Source organism: Rhea americana, unplaced genomic scaffold, assembly GCF_003343005.1.
Source record: "Rhea americana isolate MKP2758 unplaced genomic scaffold, rheAme1 scaffold_205, whole genome shotgun sequence".
In the NCBI taxonomy this organism is placed as follows: Eukaryota; Metazoa; Chordata; class Aves; order Rheiformes; family Rheidae; genus Rhea; species Rhea americana.
Window position 1 is genome coordinate 1,129,328 of NW_028186206.1, and position 25,419 is coordinate 1,154,746.

The window sequence follows — 25,419 nt, forward strand, 5'->3', positions numbered from 1 at the left end:
CTAGATCAAAAACTGRTATCACTTTTCAGCATTTCTTTAAAATCATTTCAATGATTTTCAGGATTATCCCTACTTTAAGCCAAGAAATCTCATCAGAAACAAAGTTAAGAATACTGGCACATGAAGAAACACAGTTTTAGTTCAATATACCCAATTATTTCATCTTCTGCAATGTTTTACACTAATAACAGATACACTTATCGTCCTTTTGATGGATTTTACTGTTAACTTAATTCAGCAACAGAACTGTATGCCTAAATTCAAGGTAGCAACTCAAACAGCAGGAATGGAAATCCAGTTGCTAAAAATGTTTGAATTTCAGTGTCTGAAGTCACCTTTGAAAAATGTGCAAAAATAGAATCACTGGCTCCTGAAAGAGCCACAACTTAACAGTGGTATCTATTAAAGGACATTATAGAATTGGGTGTGAAGGAGGAAAACAGAAGAAATGTTATGTAAAGCATTCTAAAAATCACCAGTATTGTAACATCTCTCATGCTCTTTTTGAGTACAACTGAACTCTAGAAAGCTTAGCATTTTTGCCATACTATGCATCATACACACTCCCAACCCTCCCACCCAAACACAGTTTCAAGCTTATCCAAACAGTCCCTTTTAGGTCTATAGTCTATATGGCAAAAATCACTAAATATTAAGTAATTCAAAAAGAGGRRAAAAAAAAAATCAAAACTGCTACTGAACTTTTCAGAGACACATAAAGACACTGGATCCCATTACATTTAAAATTCAGTCAAAAGTGTTCATTCAAGAGCACCAAATAGCAACACTGATCATGCTGGTAAATTCATTTGTGAAGTATACTATACAATATTAAAATCTTAACTAAACACAAGTTTTAAGAAAATGTATATACAAAAGTCTCTGTATACAAAATGTTTTATGTAAACATGTATATACTGTATTTAACACATCCCAACAATTTAAGTACTTAACCAATTGTCAGAGCATAGCTAAGCAAAGTCTGTTAACCTAATGAAATTATATACTGTGATGTAAGATAGAAAGCCCAGTGTAAAAAATTAAAAAAACAAAAAACATTTTAATTCAAGCCTTGAACAGTGGTGAGAGGCAGTGCCCTGGTCACAAATATTCTGTACAGTAGTTCATGGCATAACATTCAATAGTGTATTTATGATTTACAGTATAGGTCATATAAAACAAGCGGCTCAGTATTTGGAAGATGAATGTAAATGCCAATACACTTGGAAGAATAATGATATATTCCTGTAGATGAATCTTGAGCCTCATTTCTATAACCTGGAAATAATCACAAGAACAATTCAGGAAAATTTGACAAAGAGAGCATTACAATGTAATTTAACCAGAATGCAGATACAGATTTCAATATGGACATCAGTATGGTTCAACATTTATTTACCTTACAATGTTCATGGTACTGAAAGCATAACMGCTTTCTTAAAATTAGCAAAGTAGTAATAGATTTGGAAATCAACTTTAAAAGTTCATTGCTTACCCCTTAGTGTTTCCAGTATCTGCTACCACTGTTCCATAGAGCTAAACAAGAAAAACAAAACCCCATAATATAATTTTCTTTTGTTCACAAATGGAACAGAAATACTGTTTACAACTGTAACATGAGTAGAATCTTAGGCACAAACTGTTCTCAAACTTCTAGTCATTTAATGAAGAGAGTTTCAAATAAGAGAAAATAGATTCATGTTTTTTGCCATCAACCTTTCCCATTTTCTTTGGTTTTAGGATAGAAACAAATGATTGGATTACCAACTTAATCCCATTGACCTCCACTGAACCCTTTAATCCAGTCTCCAGTTTCACTCACACAAAATGGTGGCTGCATTTGATGTCATTTAGATTTCTCATATTTATATTTGTATAAATATCTCATACTGGTATTTTATATACATATCTTCAAATTTGTATTTATGTATCTCTCATATTTATAAAGAGAGATACTTATTTTTCTCTTTCCAGCAAAATAATTAGGCAGATTTCCAAGGATAAATAACATAGAGGATTCTTTACATCTGCAGAAGTACAGGTTTATAGAGGCCTGTTTAAAGTCTTGTCTCTTAGAATGCATAATGTGRACTGTTACCTACATCACTTAAAGCACCTAAAATAATTGTAGGACCAAAGAAAAAGCTGAGGTAGCATTAAAGCAGTTCAGTTTGCTGAACTGAAAATGAAAAATAAGACTCTAGTAGTATGGGAATCCTGGACTCAGAAACTCAAAGTGTTTATCTAATATAATCATCAGGTTTTCAAGTAGTCTCCATTAATTTATCAGAAGAAAGTATTCCTTCAAATTGAGTTCTCACATTATTCTTACAACTTTCTTAAAATTTAGGAAAAAGAAGTGAGGACTAATCCAGTACGCCTTTAACTTTTTTTTTTTTTTTTTTAATGGTAATAATTTTTAGTTTATTCAGGGACACTATATTAAACTATTCATCAATCTTAGGATGAATCGTATGTAAAATATTGAAAGTCTTTATAACTGAGTTCTTAGTTGTGCCAGTGGAGATTAATTTTGAATCAAACACCTTGTAGGTTAATTAGGGAGTCCCAATGTTGCAGTACAGACCATGACACAATAATGAATGCAAGTATCACTAGAAATAGTTATATGTAAATATTTCCTCCAGAAGAAAATATGGAGTCAACATTCGGTCACTAAAATAATTATTGTAAAATACATTGCTAACAAGTAATAGTTATATACAACTGACGCAGCCATAAAATCCGGCAAGACTTCAGAACTTCGAGCTTTTTTGGTATTCACCCATTATTGAAAGAACAATGACATCTTATTTGTCTGCTAACATTCAAYCTGTGTTTTCAAAGTCTGTAACTCACTATGTTTTAATCATGACAGATCCTTTCCTAAGAAACCCAGATATCTTGCAAATCCAGAAAATGAAGTTGCGGAACATCCTATGTTATCCCTATGGAAACTGAAGATGCAAAAGTCTCACAACAAGCTAGGGCTTTACAGTAGGAAAGTAGTAGATGTTACATTGGTTTTATACATGCAGAAAGATTATTTTCTCAGTTCAAGTTTTCTGCATACCCTGCATACACTGCCTTTTGCACAGCAAAATCTCTTCTCCTCACCATCTAGAAAGTTACATAGCACAGATGTTCTGATGACAGAGCAAATGAGCGATTACAAACTGTGTTTATTTGTGGGTCTCTACAGCTCCTGATGAGAAGGAAGATCAGAAGCAAAAGCTGGGTTTTTTTTCAATTCAGCTTGTGTGTTCTATTCATAACGCAAGAAGAGTTTATAAAGTTGTACCTGTTTCTGTCCTAGATAGTATAAAAAACCACATTTATTATAATATAGATCTTTGTAGAAACATAAAAACAAACGAACTCAGGAGTAAGAATGTATTCCACTCCATCAGTCACAGTTGCTATCATAATATTTTAATAAATTTATCCATTTAAGGCCACCCATTGTGCCTGATCAAATTTTGGCAATTCCTTTGTTAAGTTCCTGAAAATTATTACAATATCTACTGTGGTAGATATATTAAATTATATTTTAAAAATATAATTCATACAGCATTTGCTATAGTGAGTAACCATGCAAAAAACAGAATTATATGATTCACTTTGAAACATGCAGAAAATCAGGTAATTGAGTAATATAGTATATAAAGCAAGGACACATGAAGGCATGCTGTTTCAGACTTGGTTTACCTTGTAATAACAGGATTGTGTATACCATGTAAATGTGCTTTATGATAACCATTATTACCATTTTCCATACTGTAATAAAATGAATGCACCAAGAAAGACTATGTTAACTATCAGATGCACTATGTACAGCATGGCTAAGACATATACATGGATGATGGTACTATGTGTAAAGGTAAGCTATATCTTTACAATAGAAGGTAACTTTTCCTTTGTAACATTCAAGAGCTATGTTATAATCTTACATTTAATATATTTTTGTATCTTACATTTTTATATTTTAATATTCTCCAAAATTTAAGTAATTAAGGTATTCTTGTTGAGCTGCACACTGTAATATAAAGTCTGGTGAAATATCTCTTCTGAAGTAACAAATTGCATTAAAAATATAAACCTTCTCACATTAAAGAAATAATTTTAACAGATACCAGCAAAAATGTCTTACTTTTTCATGAGTATGTGAGTATTTATTTTAGCTGTGTATGCCTGCTTCTACTCTACTGACATGGGAATATGCAATGAAAAATGAATAGCGTGAAATTTGAGAAATTCAGTGCACAGGCTAACTGAACAATGAGCAAAATAAAGAGTAGAAAAGAAAATAGTAAAAAAAAATGCCAAGGAAAAATACGTAAGAATAGTTATCATAAAGTAAAATGCCAAGTCCCTGAGACAGAAGAACTGCAATTGAAAATGAAAAGACTGGTTAGGAATAACCAAGACATTAAGGAAGCAAATAACTAATTCAAGGAGATTACAAAGCATGCACAATTCATTTTAATAGGTAATTTAGCAAAGATAATCACTTGCATATTGGAAGATATTTAAATAAAGGCTGTACACTAAGCTCTGAAGACATTATTCTGAAATAAATTTCTCCAAGACAGAGCAGGCAAGAGTACAGTACTGTACAGAGTCATGGCAAGACATGTTAACCAAAGCCCACCTGCGTGAAGCATTGGGCAGGCACCAGCCCAAACCCRCATTATTTCACAAGAACAGGCAGTTCTAATCTGATAGCACAGAAGATGAAAGGATTATATCACCTTCATGCAAAACACTGGTAAAAAATATTTCACTCCACTTGCCATTTAGCTTACTTTAGAGTATATACTTACTCATCATAGACATCCTCTGTATCCATTCTACGATAGTATTTGGAGAGCTTTACAGCAAAAATAATGGCAGGAATTAAAAAAATTGAAGAGCCTCCCAAACCAAACCAGAAGGTATTCTGAAACAAAACAAAATCCATTAAAAAATTACCCAAAAGTATCCTTTTTTGACATTCTAAGCATTACTACTGGAAGAACACAGTGGAAATTAGAGGCACTGGTGTGTGAACTAACTGAGTCTTCTGATACTGGGCAGAACAGGTCACRTTAGGCATTCTCCATAGTCAATATAAATTAAGAGTAAGAACACTACCATCCCGCAAATTTAACCAAAGAAAAATTTGTCCAGCAAAGACGCTCAAATCCACAGAAAGTGACCTATGAAATTATTTCAACACAGTCAGCCTTGAGCTAGAACATAATTTTGTCTCTTGTGATTAATTTACTTACTTTCATACTGTTTTAAAGTAGTTGTTGTATTTGTGGTTCTTGTTAAAATCTGAGTTTCTAGCACTTTATGGAGGTAATTTCTAACTTGCTAGCTGCAGCCCAGATTTGTGTGACTAATTTCATTATTGCACAGATGAACTGAGTTATCACCACATGTTAAAACRATGATTTTCAGATTTGATTTGTATTGGCTGGAGGCATTTTTGACTTACATGTGGCTCAGCTAGGTTCTAATATCATGAAAACTGGTCCATCTGTTAGCAGATCTAATCTTGGTTGGTGGCTGCTCAGAGTGTAAGAACAGAAGCTCTGTGATTTAAAAGATGATCAATGGGTACAAAATGGTTCTGGAAGGTTGGAAGATTTCGTGGTTGAGCATTAGCAAGATTAGAGTGCTTTGGCTTGAATTGGTTACAAGCAGTTCCTCTTTGTTAGTAGCCATTATTGCCTGGTTAAAATTGACAAAGCTAAACAATAGCTGGGAGATGCTTTAGAAGGTTTCCAGGCATATAGTTTCTTATTTTTAATACAAACTGCCTGCTTTCCAAGCTCTTCTGGGAGATGAAAAAGCTAGTATTATCCTTATATGCTGCTACAAGTCATGCTGAAAGTCTCCATAAAGGAATGAATCAAGTTCTGTCTGCTACAAGTTAAATGATAAACAGTTCATTTTGTTCACACGTTTTCTAGATTCCAGGAAAGGTATCTGAAAAAGAAATACTGAGGAAAGACTAACTTACTATTTTTTCACTCTTAAGTTAGAGATGGTTTAAGTTGAAATCTCAGATCTTAATGCTTTTCAATTTAAGGGAGGTTCTGAATCAAACAATCACAGTGAAACCCATCCTTTCCAGGATTTTGATCCAAAACCAGTAGTACTGTATTTATTTTGAATTCAAGTTGGAATAAATTTCTTAAGAACAGCTAACTTTACAAGATGCTTGCTATAAGAAGCCTAAAGTTCAATGGGAACAATTCCAGCACTGGTCTGACTCTAGACTTGATTCAGCTCAAAACATTTTTTTCTKTGAATAACTTTGTACAGGATCCTTTATTATCATACTTCAGAAAAGTTTAGTCAGAACAATTAAATGCAAGTTTATGTCAAAGAATTTCCCACATGATTTTCCCACTCAATTTTGAGTAACAGAAGATATTTCCTTACCACAGAATCAGTTACATAGCTGCATAAAAAAATATCTACTGCTGTATCTATCACATTGGCAATAGGCTTGCATGCTGCTACCTCCATGGCAATCTGAGACAGATTAAAAAGAATACAGTTTGAAGTATCGAACAGAATAAAATGAGAATCTCAGTAATCGCGTACATCCACAGATACCTTTTACCAAATTGTTATCTTTCACTCTCTCCAAATTCAAAATAAACTCCAGCAGGGTATGCTATCAACTGAATATACATTGTATACTCCTAAAAAAGTTAGCTTGCTTTCTCAGTGTCTGCAACTGAAGAAAGAAAAATAAAACAAGATGCTAATGACACCAACCTGAACTAAGCAGGGTCAGGCTCAGTACAATATTAGCACAATAGGTAGATTTCAGGCTAGGCCAGGAAAAAAAAATGGTACTACGCTAAATCCRCACAGTATTCCAACCAATGCAACCCTATCACTTCTATTCTACTTCAAATACAACAAAACTATTTATAGGAGATGAGTTTTCCCCCCATATACTGTGTACAAATGTCTTACAAATTGAATTTATAAAACAATTTCACAGAAACTTTATTTTTTTTTTTTAAATTAGCACCTTTATGTGTTTTAAAAGCAGCTTCTCTCAATGGAATAAATACATCTTACCGACTCCTTGACCCACTCAACGTATTGCTCAAAGTAGCCAATTACGGTATCCATGAACTTCTTTGTTTCCTAAAAACAGACAAAAGTAAGGATATACCTCTACTTCCACGGTATCATTTATTAATGTAGTTAAACAAAATAAAGCTTACCTGTACAATCACTTGAGAAGCATTGTTATTTATGAGAAGCTGGGCAGCATTAACAGCACTAATGACATTTTTAACTTTAACCTTGAAAGCGGGGRAAAAAAAGGCATTTAATATAAATAAATCAAGCTGTTAAAATGGCTCTGCACCCATTGTTTTTAACCCATTCAGTACATCAACCAGTATCGCTGTCCTGACAGAAGTCTGAAAAAACATGATTGCAGGTATAGTAAGTGCAATCTTCTGGCACCTAAGGATTCATGTTCATCTGACAAAAACCTCTCACTACTAACACGAGAAGGTACTAGTGGTTATCAACAGTAACTTTTCCTGGATCCTACGTAATGGATTTATATATTAGAGCAGCTTTCTTTTCTGTTCTCTTTTCTTTTACTTAGAGTAGAAATAATTTCATCTCCTGCAACAGCCAACCTTCAAGTCCTACAATAGTGGATAAACCTACAAAATAGCTAAACTTAAGATTTTACTTAACCAGAGAATTTAAAGTATATGCTTCCACACAGCATATCAGTGCATGCATACATGTACATACTCGTAAGTGAAGAACACCTACACACACCTACCTATATGATGCAGAGGAAGGAAAAATCACTAGGCCACGTAAGATCATAAATCTTGATTACTGGCTAGACTACACTGCTAATTAACATCCAAAAGGATTAAGAAACAGAGATACTTTTTCAGTATCAGTAACAGGAAAAAGAATACAATCCCATAGTTTGCCAAAAATCACACACAAAGGATAACATACATACATGCTTAAAYTGCAGAGAGATACTTCTTAAATATACTTAAGGGTGAAGCACCATCATTTTCTGAACATCTTATTTCAAGGTCTCCTACCTCTCCACAGAGGTTCAAACTATAAACTCTGAAAAGGTAGCTGGCCTGCTGTTGAGCATGGGCAAAAAGCTAAACAGAAATTGAGGCAGAAACAGCCAACTAAGATGTTGTAACTACARCTCTAAGTGACAGTACGGCTGGGTTCTTGCCTCAGGATCCACAGCAGGCTGGTGGCAATCAGAAACTGCTGCCAGAGAACTGGCAGAGCATACAGGCCACTGTAGTGCAAACACTAGCTGCTATTTAGAGGGGAAACAAGTGGAGTGCCCTAGGGAAGCCTCTGTAGAGACCCAGCTTTGCACAGCTTGGCTGATACTGTGGGAGCAGGAAGGGAACAAGTACCATGCTAAACAAAGAGGTACTCAACAGCAGCTGGGCACTGGACAGGAGTTAGTTATGCATGTGAATCTCAAAGCTCTCTTGTTGCTGTTGGAGTTTTCTTGCACAAGTCAYGCGTTCTATCACTCTAGAAAAAATTGATACATTCTTAGTAACATGAATAACAGTATACAGAACTACACTGAAACCTACTTTGTCAACTGATAATTAAATCTACAATTTATATTTCAAAAAAATCCCAAATATATTTTTTGTGTGCGTCTTCTTCTAGATGACTATCCTGGATAAACAATAAAATAATAAATTATGTATAGAGAGCTCTACATAGTAAAAGTCAAGATAGAGAAAGATGTGCAGAACAAAACAGATCTCTAAATCCTCATTACTACCTCAGTGTATTACAGTCTTTTTATAATAACAGAACAGCTAGAAAAAGTTGTATTGAAAACATGCCGTGCATACATGGCAGATAGATTTAAAACATATAAAAATATTCCTGTAACCAGAAGGAAAAGCTTACCATAAGTTCAGATGATGTCCTCTTCAGTAATCTGATGCTTTGATTTAAAGTGCTCTATTAGAAAGAGCAGAGAAGGAAGAAAAAAAARGGGGGAAAAAAAGACTTAAATCTTCATTACAGGTAAAAGTCCACTCGATTTAACAGTGTGCATGCTTAGAAAGCAAAATCATCCATAGAAAATCAGATACAACTTATCACATATATAGTAGCATCAGTTGTGTTAACTTAAAACTAACATTTACTGTTTTTATCCATTAATTCAGTATTTCCCTACACATCACTAAAAGTTATAAGTTGCATATGTAGAAAATTCCAAATTAACTGAAATTAGTTGCAACAAGTTGAGTAAAATGTATTTGAGGAAAAAAAGAGAACAGTTAGAATTAAAGCAGAGTGTTCAGAATACTTCAGAGAATTGTATTTTGTGCAATTTCAGAAAGGAAGAAGCACTTACCCTAGCTTTAACATATTTCTTGACAGTCAGTTTTGTAAAAGGAAAGAGAGATGAGAATAGTTAGGAGTTAATTAGGAAAGAACAGTACAGAGTCAGAGTGGAAGAGAAGACCTAATGACTTTTCTCCAAAAGGTATTTGACAGGGGCACAAATTTTGAAAGTGTCAGATTGCTAAATTAYAGCTCAATTGTGAGAAATATGGAGAATCTCCAGAAAGAGGTTAAGGACACAACATCCCTAAAAATTTCAGAGGAACGCTCAGCACTTTCCAAAAGACATGCTTGTTCAATTATCAGAACTATCTTACATACTAAGAAATAATTGAAAATCTTCACAGTATATAGCAGATAAAACAATTTCTGGTCTATATAAGATATATCACAGCTTGACACTATACAAATCAATGCCTGGCAAAACCAGTCAGAAGAATCACTTTCACATCTTTTATAGCATCAATAAAAATAAATAAAAAAGTTTTTCTTTGGCTGTAAATACTATTATCAGGAGTTTCAAACTCCAACACTGTTAGGCAATTGCTAACTCCACAACATAAAATGTGAAAGTAGTGGCTGCTTTTGTTACTAAAGAAAAAGGAAAAGGAAAATGTGTGACATAGGGTTAGAAATTTGGAAAGTTCTCCCCTGCTTTCTCTTTTATTCCTATATAATCGCTAGTGTAATAGAAAAAAAAAAAGGAAGAAAAAAGGTCATGATTCTAGAGACTATTACAAAGTAAAACAAAACAATTGATTAAACACATATTTAACCAGATGACTCTTCAATGACACAATGAAAATGCAATCTGTTCTTAAGTAATGACGATAATTTAACCTTCTAAACTGCATTTAAGAGGTTTATACATTCATATTCCTTACAAATACGTTTTAATAGTGTTTTAATATTTTACCATAGCTTGCTCCAGTGGAACAACTTGCTGGTTATGAATCATTCGAATGTTGTTTGCATGTCCTTTTAAGGCATTTTCCAGTGCTCCTTTTGGCTGCAAAAAACCCCAAACTATTCAATAATGCTGTTCAATAGTTTCAAAGCTTTCAAATAGTAAAAATGAACTGCAATGAAAGTGTAAGAGTACATTTTACTCATATACTGCACAGCAACTGATGCCAACAATAGGACATGGCAAACTGAATTTCCCAACACAAGAGGAAAAAAACACTGTAATAATTCAAGCCTCGGTAACCAAAACAGATGCATAATACTGCTTCTCCAATAATTATAATAKCAGCACCTATTTAATAGAACGGAATTTTCACATAGTGCACTCAAGTCATTTTCAATACAGAGTATCTCCATTTTCCTCTCTCAGCTCTTGGAAAGGCTGATTTCATCACAAGAATCCTGTTTACTTAAACACATAGGGTCTAGGTGCAACGGCGCCCTCTGATGGGATGAYCATTTTTCATTTACAGATACTGATTTTGTTTCATGCAGTGTGGATGTAATTACAAGAAAGCAGAAGATAGYGCAGATAGTATAGAATTTTAAAAATTTTCAGTCAGTATCTTGGCAATGAGACTGGGATGGGAAAGAGACATTTTGTCATTTTTTGTGGCTCCCTCTTACCAGTCAGAAAACAGGAGTTTGTCCTCTAATTTTTAAGTCTGAATGCCTGTCCCCAGCTCACTCTTGTTGCAAAATACTGTCAAATTTTAAAATTTTATTTTACTTCCACAAATAAATCTTACCTCCCCCCCCCTTTTTTTTTGTGACAAATCAATTGCATTTGCTTGTATCTGTTTTCTCATAGAAAATAGGATTTGTTTGTTTCTCCACCAACCCATCTGTAGGTACCCCACACTGCCTGCCTAGTTAACCATTTTCATTGCTTTTTTTCCTCAGTAACCTCTTCTGCTCCTTTAGGATTACAGTCCACAGGGAATGTAGGCACCTCTGTCAAATCACTGGCTGCTAAGCAGTCATACTGCAGAGATCAGCACGGTCTGCATTAGTGCCCTTGACTCCCTTGCTCTCTGGGAAGAGCAGCCCATCCGGGCCCCTCTGAACCCTCACCTACACAGTGAAGCAACATGGCAGTAGTTACCTGACCAAAYAGTAAAAAAAAAAAAGAGCACAAACTGGTCCCAGGCCAGTTGGAGGAGTGCTCTAGACGGAATTTAATTCCATGCAGGAGATGTCCACCACCTCTGGGTGACTTTGCAGAGCTAGCAGTTAGACTGCAGGGCTTACTACTTCACCCCTGTATTTCTGTGMAACCATTAAAGATTAAGGATGGTGGCCAGGTAACTCTGGGCCCATTTCCAGAATTGTAAAGACTCAAACATGGGATTCTAGGAAGAATTAGCACAAGTAGAAGTCCAGACTAGAGRGGAGATCTCTTTCAGGAATGCAGGATTCAAGATGTTTAATTTGGGGTACCATAATAGTACAAATGTTAATAAAAAAAGCTTCTACAGATACTTTTTATTTTACTAGCAAATACAGAATAGAGAGACATTGTTTCATTTTGTTGAAAACATGCTTTTTCTCAGTATGAAGTATTACAGGATTATCTCAGGAAAAAAAAAACATGCTGGTCAAATACTGGAGGAAACAAAAGAAACYGAAGGCCTACAAGTCTTGCATCTCTGCTTCTGTACACTGAAAATTATTTATTTTGCAAGGTATAACAGTCTCTGTTTACTGGAAAACAATAAACCCAAAGGCAGCACTGTAGTTGGTAACATCTCTCACAGTACTGGTTGCCATCTATTCTGAGAGCAGCATCTTGGCCCATGCTTTAAGGGAAATTTATCTTTAAGATGCATACTTCTGCAACGTGCTTCTAGGTTACCCCTCCAGCTCTTCCTAACCTTGTCTATTCTTTTGATAGAAGAGAGTTCCTGGCAGACTGCTGTCTTGTTATCCCCTTTCCAAATAAGAAGGGTAATTAGTAGATAAGACTAATGGGTCTTATCTACTCATTTTATAGGTATAATGACCAAACACTAAGAAATATATGTATTATAAAGACAAAGAGCAAAAGAATGTCATTYTTAGCTATGTGTCTTGCAGGCCCTGATGCTCAGAGACCCATTTGCCTCCTGCAAAGCRTTCATATACATGGTCATTTCATATTCTCACTTCCGAAAGATAAATGTGCTTAACGCTGTTGGTAAGGTACTGAAGAACTTCAGTACGTTTTGTCTCCTGCACATGCTGAAGCCACTTACCTAACATTGTTCCTTCCTCCATACTCTGACCTCTTGGTCTGATGCTGTTTTATTCCATTTGCTCCTCCAGTGTTAAAACATACTTTTAATTGTGTAGTGTGCCAGAAAATGCAAACTATACATTCAAAGTCAATTAACTCCAGAAGTTTCTTTTGGTTTATTGTTTAAATGATTATACTTGCAAACATTAAGACCTATAGCTAATCATCAAGTATGAGTATAAAACATCCCTGGAAACTAGTATAAATTTTAGAATAATCTAATTTTTGCAATGCATGCTGTTGTTTTATTAGGCATTTCATAGAGCAGAATTACAAGTAAGAACTGAATACATACCCTATGACAGGGAACATACCCAATACCATATTTTTCTTGGCCTTTTATATGAAGGAAAGACTTAGCCTAATCTGTTCTCACTTAGAAAGCTTCCTTTAGGTTCCATTACAAATAATAATGAAAAATCAACATATCAGCACAATATATCTTCTTTTTGGAGCTATGTAAAATGCACCCTTAAAGAGCCTTCTCACATATAATGTAAGATATATTTGAAAACGCTCAGTTTTTTATGTAGAAAATAACCCCCACACAGCAACAAAAAATATCTGTGCAGCCTTCAAAATGGCACAGAAGAGGGGAAAAAAAGTGTGACCAAAGCTACTGGTAACTGTACAAGTTAGCAGACAACTTCAATCAGTAAATAGACAGTGTGTAATTTGCCCAAGGTGCTTTAACTGCAATACAAAAAAACCTCATGACCAGCCTACCCTGGACACATGAGTACACCTCTGGCACGCAGAAACTGCAACTTAAGCAAACAGGAAGACTAAACACCAGGGAGTTCTACTGCTTGCCTCTCTCCTTCAGGGGATGGAGAATTGATAATTTGCAAGGAGCACGGTCTCGTTCCCCTGTCCGTGCCTCTCTGTGATCTGAATGATGGCCCTGTGTCCGCACCAGAGCTCCCACACCCATGCTGCGATGCAAGAATCTGTCTCAGGCTAGAGTAAGGCAATCTAGTGTCCAAGCTACAACTTTCAGTTTTGAAAAATAAATAGGACATGACCTTGACATACATATAAACATATCAACTGAATATTTGGTATCTGCTGACACAGTTGTGTCATTCCACAGGTTCATTTGTTGGCATGTTGTAGCTATACCCTGACCATTGTCCATGTGTCTGCATTCAACAAGCCCTTCAAAGGAGGATCTTTTTTGTGTAATGCTCCTTCCACAACAGAGTCGCAGGCCTCACTAGAGCTTTAAGAGCTGCCACAGTAAAAAAAAATATTGCTAACTGTAAAAATCTTATGCTCACTAACTGAAAGAAAATTAATTCAAATCCTTTTGTCCATCATGATCTAATCATTTTTTCTTCCAAATAGGATCCTAAAATGTAGGCAGCATCAAGAAAATAATGGAGTCAGCAAGCAAACTGATTTCTTAATCAGTGAAACGTAATAAATTACACTTCAGAAGCAGAAATTATACCACGGTCACAAGCAAAAAAATCAAGAATTAGCAATTTTTAAAATGCAGCTTATATGCAACGTTGCTCTTGAAAGTTTTTCCTTATATTAYAGTGCACACAAGTGTCTGAAATCGAAAAACTTTCCGTAGAAAGTCTAAATACTTACCTATGTACTGTCATAAAACGCTGATTAAGCAAAGCAATGCACAGAATATATACAAACCACAGAAATTCTTCTAGAATTCTGCAAATGGTAACAAATGTTATCAACCACTGGCAGTACTGTACTACGTATTATTACATTGGTCAATTAAACTTACCAGCTGGTCTGCTCTTGCTTCTAAGTCATTAGCAAATGATAAGAGATCAACCTTGGTAACACTTTTATTGATCTAAAACAAGATATGAATAGTACAAAAAAAAAAAGTATGTTACTATTGCATTTACAGACTATTTACATTTAATCACACTACTTAATCTATCCTTTATTTCTTCAAGTGTTTATTGACTTGATTTCTGAAGTGCTTTTTTCATTTTGTGATACTTCAAAATACATCCTCCTGCACAAAATTGTATTTTTCTCTTCAACAACCAGAAACATTTGATATTATACTTTCTTCCAGCTGGGCCTCCAAATTATTAGTGTCTCACCTCTGTCAAATACGCTGCAAAGTTTATCCCTTCTATTCCCGAAGAGCTGAAATTCAGAAGATTCTCCTTCCCAATTTCATCCAACAAAATGATTTTGCTGAGATTTATCTGAATATGTTCAATTTTAAGTGCTACATCTTCTGTATACTAAGAGGGAAAAAAAAAAAACACAAAAGCAGTTCCATCAAGTGCATATTCCTTAATTTCCCTCCCCTCATACAAAAGCATCTGGCTTCTGCTAAATTGTAATCACTTAAGCATATGAAGAAATGCATCACCAATTTGATTGCCTTTTACAAGAGGGCAATGTGATTGACTTGGACACAATCCAGGTAAAGTTTTTCCCTTCCTTGCAGTATCCACACAGTCTAACTGTAGCAATGATCTCACTTACCTATGCATCTTTCATACCAATAGATTACTTGCCTTCCATTACCTGTTGGAAGCAGGTTTCTCTTTGGAGGGAACTACATCCATTCACAGAAGACGGAGAGTTAAAAAAAAAAAAAAAAAAAAAAAAGGAATTCTTTCCCCTCCACAGAAGACTGTCCTTAAAAATGGTAAATTTTACTACTGGCATTAAGAAAAATACAAAAATTCAGTTATCTCAGCCAAGACAGACAGTGTCTATCATACTAACTAAAGTGATCACCACAGGACCAGACAAGAACTCTCTAAATTTGGTTAGAAGTGACTAAAGACAACTTGCTTATAATGTGCTAAAGTTTTCCCATGCTGCAGCCAAATCTGAAACATTAATTCTTCTGCACTGAAGGCAAGACAGCAGACAAGGAATTCTGAAGTCTGACTTCCTTTCCAGCCTCTACCACTGGTCTGTTGCAGAAACTCAAAGTAATTTTCCTTCTTGGTGAATCTTCTGTATAGATTTTAAATGCGTATTATTTGGGACAGGGAGTGTGCCTATTAAATGCATGTACAATGCCTGGCGCAATAGAACATKAATCTCCTAGTGGTTACTATAATACAGACAACCAAAAAATTATTGGTCACACAGCCACTTCTAAAAACTTTTGCTGAATGGATTTTATTTTGTTTCCCCTTCAAAATGAGAACTGTTTTTAGGAGCACAGCATATCATATCCTGGACCAAAATAAGCATGTTAGGGATAACAATAATAGGGAATTGAATACCCAAAGGAAGGCATTTATATAAAGAGCAAAACTCACTATTACACAGTGCTAACAGTGTTAATACCATCAGCAGCCTTTAGAAGATGTTAGACTTCATTCTTCTATGTAAGTTTCAAAATTAAAAAAACGAATTATTTCAACACTCAATCAAAAACATAAAGGTCACTTTATCCATCTCAGATTGTAGAGAATGTCTTATTTGTAGAACAGAACGCATTACTTCAAATTAACATGGACAGTTCTTGTCTCCTAGCAGGATTTAGTGTATATAAAAAATAAAACCCCGTTAAACACAGACATGCTATACAGTTTAAGAGCAGTAAACACCTCTCCAGYCTTCAAAAATAACCATGAACTCATTAATACTTTCTTTACTTACCATACTAATATTTAGAAACTCATTTATATTGAACAGGTTTTCTAGGTGAAGGGAAGTATAAATTCCTTTGTTTTCCTTGCAATCACTATATAAGAAAAAAAAAAACAGTCTGAAAACCACTCTGGGGACCAAGTACTAAGAGAATGATTAACAATGTTTACATATTTTAAGAAAATCAGCTCTTTTAATAAAAGTTCTAGTTACATTTTTGAAGCTCTATCTGTAAGAAAGCAAATAGTCTAATGGTCAGAAAGACGCTCAGAGCTCTTTTCAAAGAGCTCAGCTGGTGCTGTTATACAAAAATATGCTAACATTAYCTCTAATAATTCATATTTGAGAGAGAATCACTTTTGCTACTGATTCACTAGAAAACCAAAATATTTTGTTCGGAAACACGTAAGACTTCTGAATGTGTTGGAAATCTGAAATATGGAAGGTATCACAAAAACAAGGTGTACAAACTGAATTAAATCTTTATACTTAAGTCTTAACAATTAATTTTTTTTACCTGTAAACTTTTTCAAAAGTCAAGTTAATATTTGGATTTTTAAACAGAATGCCAGAAAGGTAGTTTTTCCAGTGCTGATTTAGCAAATATGGAGTATCCAAAACCTAAAACACAAAATTCAGTGATGTTACCATAATACTGCATTTTCAATTCATGAATTTATTCATATGCAATCCTTCAACACATATCCACATCTAAACTCATCATGCACTGATGCAAATATAGGGAAAACACGAATTCAACATCTCTGGTGCAGAAAGTGAATATTAAAAGTTCTGTATGTCACCAAGAAATGCTGAACTACAGAAAAATTTATCTCTAGGAAGACAKGCATGCAGTATTTATACTGCAAAGCAAATTAAACCAAGAAAGGATGACTGTCTCTATTCAATGCATAAATGGAAAGTAAGACTAGATCCAAACTCACTTGAGGTGCCTCATAAAAAGAAAAAAAAAGCTATACATAACTGACAAAGACCTTCAAGACTCACAGGGATTTTATTCATTGTTTAGTATCTTAAATATGARTAATTTCACCTTGAATAAAGTTTTATCTTCAAATGGCTCACAGACCAGTTTTTCTACATTTCCACCTGTGACAAAAGTGAGCACCACTACAATCATCAGCACCCAGGAGAAAAGGAAACTGAATCCAACACCACTGAAAAAGAAAGAAGTCAGGTAAGTTTTTAAGAATGAAGTATTCGTCAGGTAATAGCAAAGCCAACAGTTAGTAGCTAAAGCACTGACAGAGGTATAAAACCTGTTTAACGGCTAAAATAACAGCCTTTTCCCCACACTGTTCTTGCACTGTGAAATATTCTGTATGTCAGCCATGTAAAGTTTTCAGCTAAACTACTGCTAAAATGCGGAAATTCACATTTGCAGTTGGCACACAACCTTATTTTGTGTTAAATCTAAGACCCATGAAAAAAAAATACAACTTTCTCTTCTAAATCCAAGTCTTTAGACTTATGTTCTCAGAAGAGTTTTAAACAGATTTCAGATAGAATCTTCTCTTCTACCCAAAAGAAATGACACTAAAGCAGTACTGGGAACTCCAAAGACCATCCTCAAACCTCTTAAAGTGATCTGGGGAAGTCAAACGAGTCTGTTTTTTTCATATGGTGATTTAAATTCTTTTAAAACATATTTGACCCCTCTCTCCAACAAGACCCACAAATTGCATTTACGTTTTCAACTGACACAGTTCCCAATTTTTGCAATTTCCAAATGAGCTTACACATATATCCACTGGCAACAACACTTCCCTAACAACAATATGGTTTATCATCTTCAACTATGATCCTCAATAAAGGAGCAACCTAAAGTCCATGAGTGCCTCAGTGTAAGTATRTTAAGTTAACATATATTCAATTTTTTCAGCACATACAGTAGGTAACAAAACAAATCATCTTCATATATAGGTCCTTCAAAATCAATTTAAAAAATTTCTCTAGGTACCTGTACATGTTTCATTTTTCATAAAGAAAAACTCACGCCATGAGAAAGTTTCCTCCAGTGTTGGAAATGCAACCTCTTGTAGTTGGGGAAGCATGTTTATCATAGCCACAGGTACCACATAGCAAGCCAAGGTAGTAAAAGACCAGAATCAGGACAACCATGCAGCACAGAATGAGACAACCCAGCCATCTAAGGAATAAAAGCCAAAGTGCTTGTTATTAGCATGCAAGGAACACATTAGAGACCTGCAGAGCAAATCAGGCACTAGCATATTCTGAACTGACCCACTTGTGGCTCAGGTTCACAACCAATGTTAGCAGTGARAAAACTCCTTTCCTACACCACCATATATTTTGGGCCAGAATATAATCAATATTAGAGCAGTGGCAGCGGCTGCTGAAGGGTTGGGAAATAAACACTGCAGGAAAAAGGTGTCCCAAAATCCAAGATCCTGTTACTGCAGCTGGACAGTATTAAAGCATCAAAAACTTCAAGTGAAGCAAGCAATGCTCAGAATGGGCAGATTCCAAAACAGTAACTTTTGCAAGAAGCAACCGAGAACCTTATGAATGTGGACTGGGCACTGGTTGTGAAGTTCAAAACTGCTCTTGCTGTAAAGCTTACACTTTTCTCTGACCTGCACACAGTATGTTAGGCCTGAAATTGTAAACAACTGTATTTAAGGCTGTTAAACCCAAGTTATGAGGGTCTGTGCTACAACATTTTTAACGTAGTAGGCAGTTAATGGAACTTGGTCAGAAAAAAGATTTGATAGAAATTCAAGTTTCATTCTTATTAAATAGTTTGATCCRTCCACATATCTGGAATGTATCCACTTATTCAAATAGCCTTCTTATCTCTTTCTGACATTTCATCCTCTTCCAATTCTCTCTCCCCTTGCATTTCCCTTGTTTTATCCTCCCTTCTCCCAGCTTATCTTTTATCTTCCCTTTTCTCCTCCCACACTTTTGCACTGAGTGTGTAGGAATGAGAAAACAGATAAGAGAATAATTAGAGTGAATAAGAATAGCCAAAAAGGGAAAAGAAAAACATTAAAGATAACAGGTGCATGGCAAAAAAACACTTAGTAAGAACAACAAACAATGCATCTGTAATAAAGAAATGGTTGGAGAGAAAATAATGTGGACAGTTACAGGCTTGTTGGTTTCAGTAGTAAAGTACTAAGAGTTCAGAACAAAGTCTTTTAAATGATCTGGAGGTAGATTTTGAAAAGTGGAAAAATACATTACAAGATTAACAGAGGCATATTGTAGCTGAATGAAGCAGTATATTTTGATTGATTAAAACAATCTGAGCTTCAAAGCAAATATTAATAAACTAAAAGGCTCAACACAGGAACTGGCAGGTAAGAAATAAGCTAAAGGGAGAGTTATGAGCACAGAGAAGAGCTCCTTAGGTTCAGTTTTCTGCTTACTCTTATTTAAAATTGCATTAAAGCCACTCACACATTTAGTTATAGTAGTAAAACTGATTATGACTCAAAAGATGGAAATAGTTGTCAATATAAGGAGAAGAACAACWGAAATATCAAAATGTAGGGAGAACTTGATGAGCTTGAGGACTCAAATAACACCAACTGGGCAAAATTCAATGGCCTGAAATAAAAAGTTTTATGCTTCAAAGTATGAGATTATTATTCAGTTACAGAAGTCACGTGAGTCTCAAACAGGAAGATTTTTTTGAAGGTGTGAGACACCCACAAATGTTCAAGGATCAGTACAACACAACAGGAACAAGCACAGGAGCACGAAGCTTAACATGGTTAAAGCTGACTCCCTGCTGCTTATTTTCTGTGGCAGAAAAGGCCTGCAATAAAAACAGATTGGTTCAGGGCTCCCTCCGCTCCTACAGTCTTGCAGTGCCTTATCTGCAACTCAAACCAAACAAGCCCCAAATGAGGAAATAACCCCGGCTTTGTGAAACAATCCATTTCTTTGTGCACTACATCTTTGACATCTGCCTACTTCTACCCTTCCTGAAGAGACGCAAAAGCCTGCAGGGCAGGCACCACCGCTCAGTCCGCACTGGAACGGCAGGCAGCTGGACTAGCTGTAGTTTTGACCAGGGCATTTACCAAAATGCCATTAATGAACCATTGCCTTATAGTATCTTTGTTTCACTGCTGTACATCATTAACAGTTTTACTGTCTTTATAAAACACCAAACTATTACGAAATATTAACAATAGGCAGCACTTCCCTCCTGCCTTGTTTTCTAAAAAATATGTACWTACCTGTAAAAATCATACTGTTCCACTACTGGGAAATAATCTTGAACATACGCTTCACTCTGTGTAAGATATATTGTCAGATCAGCTAAAATCTTCTCAACAGGGAGAGCTTTTGTGAAGCTACTGATATTTGCACCAATGGACTCCAACACATTTTTTATATCTAAAACAGCAAACACGAGATTACACTGTTACAGATTCATAGAAGTATGCTCCACATATGCATTATAAAATACTATCAAGCCATTCTGCATATGTAACAAGGCAAGCCATGAAGACAAGCATGAGGAAGAGACAAGCAAGCAACAAAAGCATTTAGCTTCCAAAGTAACACAGTGGCATTTTAAGACACACACGCTTTATTTTTAGCATTCAGTTTAATGATGAAAGATGCAGGTGTCAAGCCAGAGATTTCTTTCTTTTCATCATAATGAATGTGTCACTTTTTGTCTAGCCAGTTTAAATCTTGCTTTTCATGCAATAGAGTAAATGGTAACATTGAGCAAGACAACGAGCCACTGGTTTTACGAAGCAGTTCAGAATCTATTTAAACTCCATCACTTGGGAATACAACACTGAAAGAAATTAGACTGCCTATGTTAAGAATTTATAATAGTTAATTTCAACCTCATTAGAAAGGATTATATAAATAAGTTACTTCCAATTAGTTAGCAGCACTCTTGAGATAATGATCATTTAAGCCAGATTTCTCTTTCTCAAATTATGAGCAAACCTGCTGCCCTATATATGCAACTCCTACTTAGAAACTGCATTTTATAACCATAGGTAGGTAAGTGAATGCAACGTATCTTTGTGTATCTACTTATTCTTCCCCTTAACTTTGAAAATACTTGAAATAGAAGCATGTATGACTGCAGGTTGTTATTTGGCAGCAGGTGGCACCTTCCACCTCCTCTAACAACAATTAAAAGGATTTCTGTTTGTTTATTTTGTTTACTCTTTCAAAGAGGTTCAAGCAGGTACAAAAATATTCATCTTCTAAAAGTTCACAAATAAACATGAAATTGCTCTAACCGATCTTTTTAAATCAATTTGTAACTCAATTTTTTATAAAAATGAATATAAAAATGAAAAAGCAGAGATCTAAAACAAATAAATTCTGATGGCATGCCTGTGTTTATGCACTGGAAATGAGTAAGTCTGCACTAGGATTTCTAAAGAAAAGTATAACATTACAGTATTAGAAAACTCATTTTAGGCAAGTTCACACAGTATACTATGCTTGTATAAATACTGTGTTTCATTTTTCCAAAAACAACCCCCAAAACTTACAAGGAACAGCTGTTTATATAGGCGGAACAGGTCCACAATGCAAGAACAAAAATTAGAACAAATTAGTATACATACATTATGCTATATTTCAGTCAACGTAAAGTGTCCAGGTATTGCCAAAGAAAAACAGTTTAATGCCCAGGTAACAAAACAATTAAGACAAAAATTTAAATAATCCTTAAGGGATGTCTTTTTCCTCCCCTCCCCCATCCACTAGATTTTAATACAGCAACAGATAGAGTCAGTTTTTTAATGTCACGGTCCTAAAAACATCATAGACAAATCCATCAAACATAATTAGCTTTTCAGCCACATAAAAATATAGCATCGACATGAAGTTGGGAATCCCAAGATTTCTCATTACTCAACTTACTTCTCATTACAAAAGCCSTCCACAAAATACTATATAGTCTATGTTTAGATTTAATTTTGGGTCTTCATTAAGACATACTTGCTTTGTATGTTTATTTATGGCACCAAATCTTAAAAACTTGTAAACTTTACATTTCATCTTTAATGATCTTTAGAACAGAACATACATTATCAACAAAGGAAAACAAAAATATCAGTAATAATGATGTAAAACAAACAGTAAACAATCAAAATGAAAAAATAGTTTTTGTCAGCCTCACCTGATAAAATGTTCCTGGTTTGATTCACCACTAGGTCTGGTGTATCATTAAATGATGCATAACCCTAAGAATAGAAAAATTGAAAAWATTAAAACAATTTTTTCATTGCCAAATTACTTGCAATTATTTTTACTTTTATACAATATATTTTATTATTTCACATTAAAAATGATCAAAGCAAAATAGGAATATTTGGGTTGCTCTCTAGAATACTCCTTMGAAAATATATGAATATATGAAAATATGTGCATATATATGCATCAGTCACAATCATCTCAAACTTTATAGTACTTYTGCCTGACAGATCTAACTTGGACAAAACTGAGAATGCACATATGAATGCTCAATAAATGCAGTTACGGATAGCTAACACAGAAAGCCTGTTAAATACAAAAAAATTCAACCACCTCTAAAGATGTATTTCCTTTAGGGAGAAGGGAGGGAGACCAGTTCAAGACAGTGAGGAGCAAACTCAGTAGCTCATCAGGACAGAAAGCAAGAGCCACTGCAGTGGACACCTGATGTCTTTCCTCTTAGCCTGATCACTTTAAAAGCAGGCAGGTGTCTAGGCTTACTACATACAACCTTTGGCTCCAGAAAGTGCCCTTCTATTCCTAGGAAGCATTTGCAAAATGCTGGGGTTTTTAACCGCTCAAACTAACCATTTGTTTCCAAGTGAAAGTCATGGTATTCTGTAGACAGTCTTGCAAAAATATTAAGTCGTTTCATTACTTCCRTTGCACCAGATTTCAGATAATATCAAATATGCACTTAAAGAATTTGAAGAAYATATTTACAATATGTTACAATACAACTAATTAGGAGAGTATGGRCATTTTTGTTTAATTTAAACTGAAAATACAGAGCATGCTAGCAGATCCACGTTTCTGCCTCTTTGATTTTTAAGGATATTTCTTTCAAAGAGGCAATTAGCATTACATTTGTGATATGTTGTTTCCTGGGGATGTAAATGACTACTTTCATACATTTAGATATTAAATCTTGGCCAAACAATGGAACAATAAAGAAAGATATCCACTATGAGGCAGCATGTGGTAGGCAGAGGAGATTCCTACTGTCTTGAGAAAGTCATGGGAAAATGAGTGATATGCAAGTAGCCCAGTATATTAATTAATACTTTACGAGCCTGTCAAGAAACATACCTTTTGAACCAAACTAGAAAGGTCTGTTTTAAGGACATCATTGACCTTGGCAAGCTGTGAGCTCACYCCCGGCAGCTAGGAAACAAAAAGCATTCTGCAGTCAGATCAAAGTAGTAGCCTTACTACTTTACTAAATATTTCAAAGATGGGAGAGAGGATAAAGACAAGCTAAAAAGAGTATTTTTAGCATAATCTTTCTAGCACTCTCCTGAAACCTTTGTTGTACCAAAGCAGAACTTAACCTCACCTTTTCTGGGAGAGCACATTATTTCACTTCCCAGAGCAGCACTTTAATGTAACTGCTTGACAAACATCTTATTCTCTTACACATTCAAATTGAAAACAGTGACTACAGTTGCCCAGAAACACAGAATGAGGGAAGTGTGCTTTTCTCTTAAAAGKGACTACACAAGCTTAGCCATTAAATTGCACAGACACTACCAGGCTTATGCAAAGCAATCACATTCTATGAGTCTGAAAAATTTTCTCTTACCCCAGTAAAATTGGCATTGATGTTCAGTTGATGTAATGAATTCCTGATGATATTGCAAGTTGAAGCAGCCTGAACTGCAGAGCATGCAGAATCATTGAGGGTGTTGCTCAGGTGCATTTTAACATCTGTTAAATTTGCATGAAGCCTCTCAGTGCCTTCTTGCAAAACCTCTACAGAGACGCTCACGTTTTCCAGAGCCTCCTTAGTTTCTCTGATCGCTGCAAGGATGCGAGTTAAAAAAATAAATAAATACTGAGAAACCAGTCAACAGATACAGATATGGAGAGAGAAAGAGAGCACGTGTACATGTACAAATGCTGAGCCTCTTAAAGATACTGATTTAGATATAACCCCCTCCCAGAAAAASTCTAGCAGAGAAGATTTGACATTTATTGCACTTATGTGCAATAAATGTTTGTCTTCCTACAAATGTGTATAGCCAAACTATTTTTAATGAGATTCTATCCGCTTCCCAAATTACTCTCTTGTACTCTTTCCTTACTTCTCTTGTCTCAATGCTTTCAAAAGAGAAGTGTAGTAGTCGTTATAAAGAAAATTCACATCCACAAAATAGTATTTTCAACATTTGTATTATAATCCAAGTCACAAATTATACAATTGCAAGATGAAAGTGAAAGAGATTATGTTGTATTGGCCAAGCATTAGCGTGTGTTCAATACTGTCTGCCTTTAGATTTCATCCCAGTCACACAAAACAACATAACACAGACAGGTGATTAGTAGACAAAAAAACCACACAGATACAACTAAAAATGCACAAGTGTACAAAAATAAAGCACACTTCACACAACACAAGGTTTTGTCATGTCTTTTACCTTTGATAGCCCTTTCCACTTTGACTTCAAGACAAATAGAGAAATAAAGCAAAAAAGGAGAATGATGACGAGTGAATGAGAAAGAATTCTAGTGATGGATGAATAGTTTCATGTTTATGGGGRAAAAAAAAGTGACTCAAGTTCACAGATGCCTTTCACTTTGCTCYGTAATCTGTACCTAACTCCTTAAAAGAAATCCTTCTTCAATAGAATAAAGAATAATAGAATCTCTTCTTTAAAGAYAGACACAGAGCTAAAACATGAGCAACGCTAAGCTCAAAGACACAATCATGAAATGTTAATTGTTGGCACTCTCATGACARACTGGGCAGCAATAGGGCCAATCTGTGTCCATTGCCTGACCTGTCTGAAGAGTAGTAATACTATTCAGATAGTCTACGAAAACCTGAGCATCTCCATCAGTCTCCGCAAAGAACAAAATCTAYGTGACAGATAAAACATTAAAAAATATGAAATCCTCAAAAAAAAGTTAATCCATCTTCATCCAAGCAACTATAAAGC

At 35.0% G+C, this 25,419-nt stretch overlaps 1 protein-coding gene across 1 annotated transcript in view; it reads right to left on the bottom strand.

Moving 5' to 3' along the window:
- The window catches only part of PROM1 (prominin 1), a 78,955-nt gene continuing 53,536 nt past the window's right edge, over positions 1-25,419 (bottom strand). Inside the window, exons 9-26 of the mRNA XM_085304267.1 lie at positions 24,063-24,280; positions 23,570-23,644; positions 22,407-22,470; positions 20,485-20,644; positions 18,267-18,419; positions 17,304-17,427; positions 16,767-16,870; positions 16,259-16,343; positions 14,728-14,874; positions 14,397-14,468; positions 10,319-10,411; positions 8,959-9,012; positions 7,239-7,319; positions 7,090-7,158; positions 6,436-6,528; positions 4,824-4,939; positions 1,496-1,536; positions 1-1,278 (exon numbers count right to left, since the gene is read on the bottom strand). Coding sequence (XP_085160393.1) covers positions 1,518-1,536; positions 4,824-4,939; positions 6,436-6,528; positions 7,090-7,158; positions 7,239-7,319; positions 8,959-9,012; positions 10,319-10,411; positions 14,397-14,468; positions 14,728-14,874; positions 16,259-16,343; positions 16,767-16,870; positions 17,304-17,427; positions 18,267-18,419; positions 20,485-20,644; positions 22,407-22,470; positions 23,570-23,644; positions 24,063-24,280 — 1,727 coding nt within the window. The 3' untranslated portion in view covers positions 1-1,278; positions 1,496-1,517. The remainder of the gene's footprint in view (positions 1,279-1,495; positions 1,537-4,823; positions 4,940-6,435; positions 6,529-7,089; positions 7,159-7,238; positions 7,320-8,958; positions 9,013-10,318; positions 10,412-14,396; positions 14,469-14,727; positions 14,875-16,258; positions 16,344-16,766; positions 16,871-17,303; positions 17,428-18,266; positions 18,420-20,484; positions 20,645-22,406; positions 22,471-23,569; positions 23,645-24,062; positions 24,281-25,419) is intronic.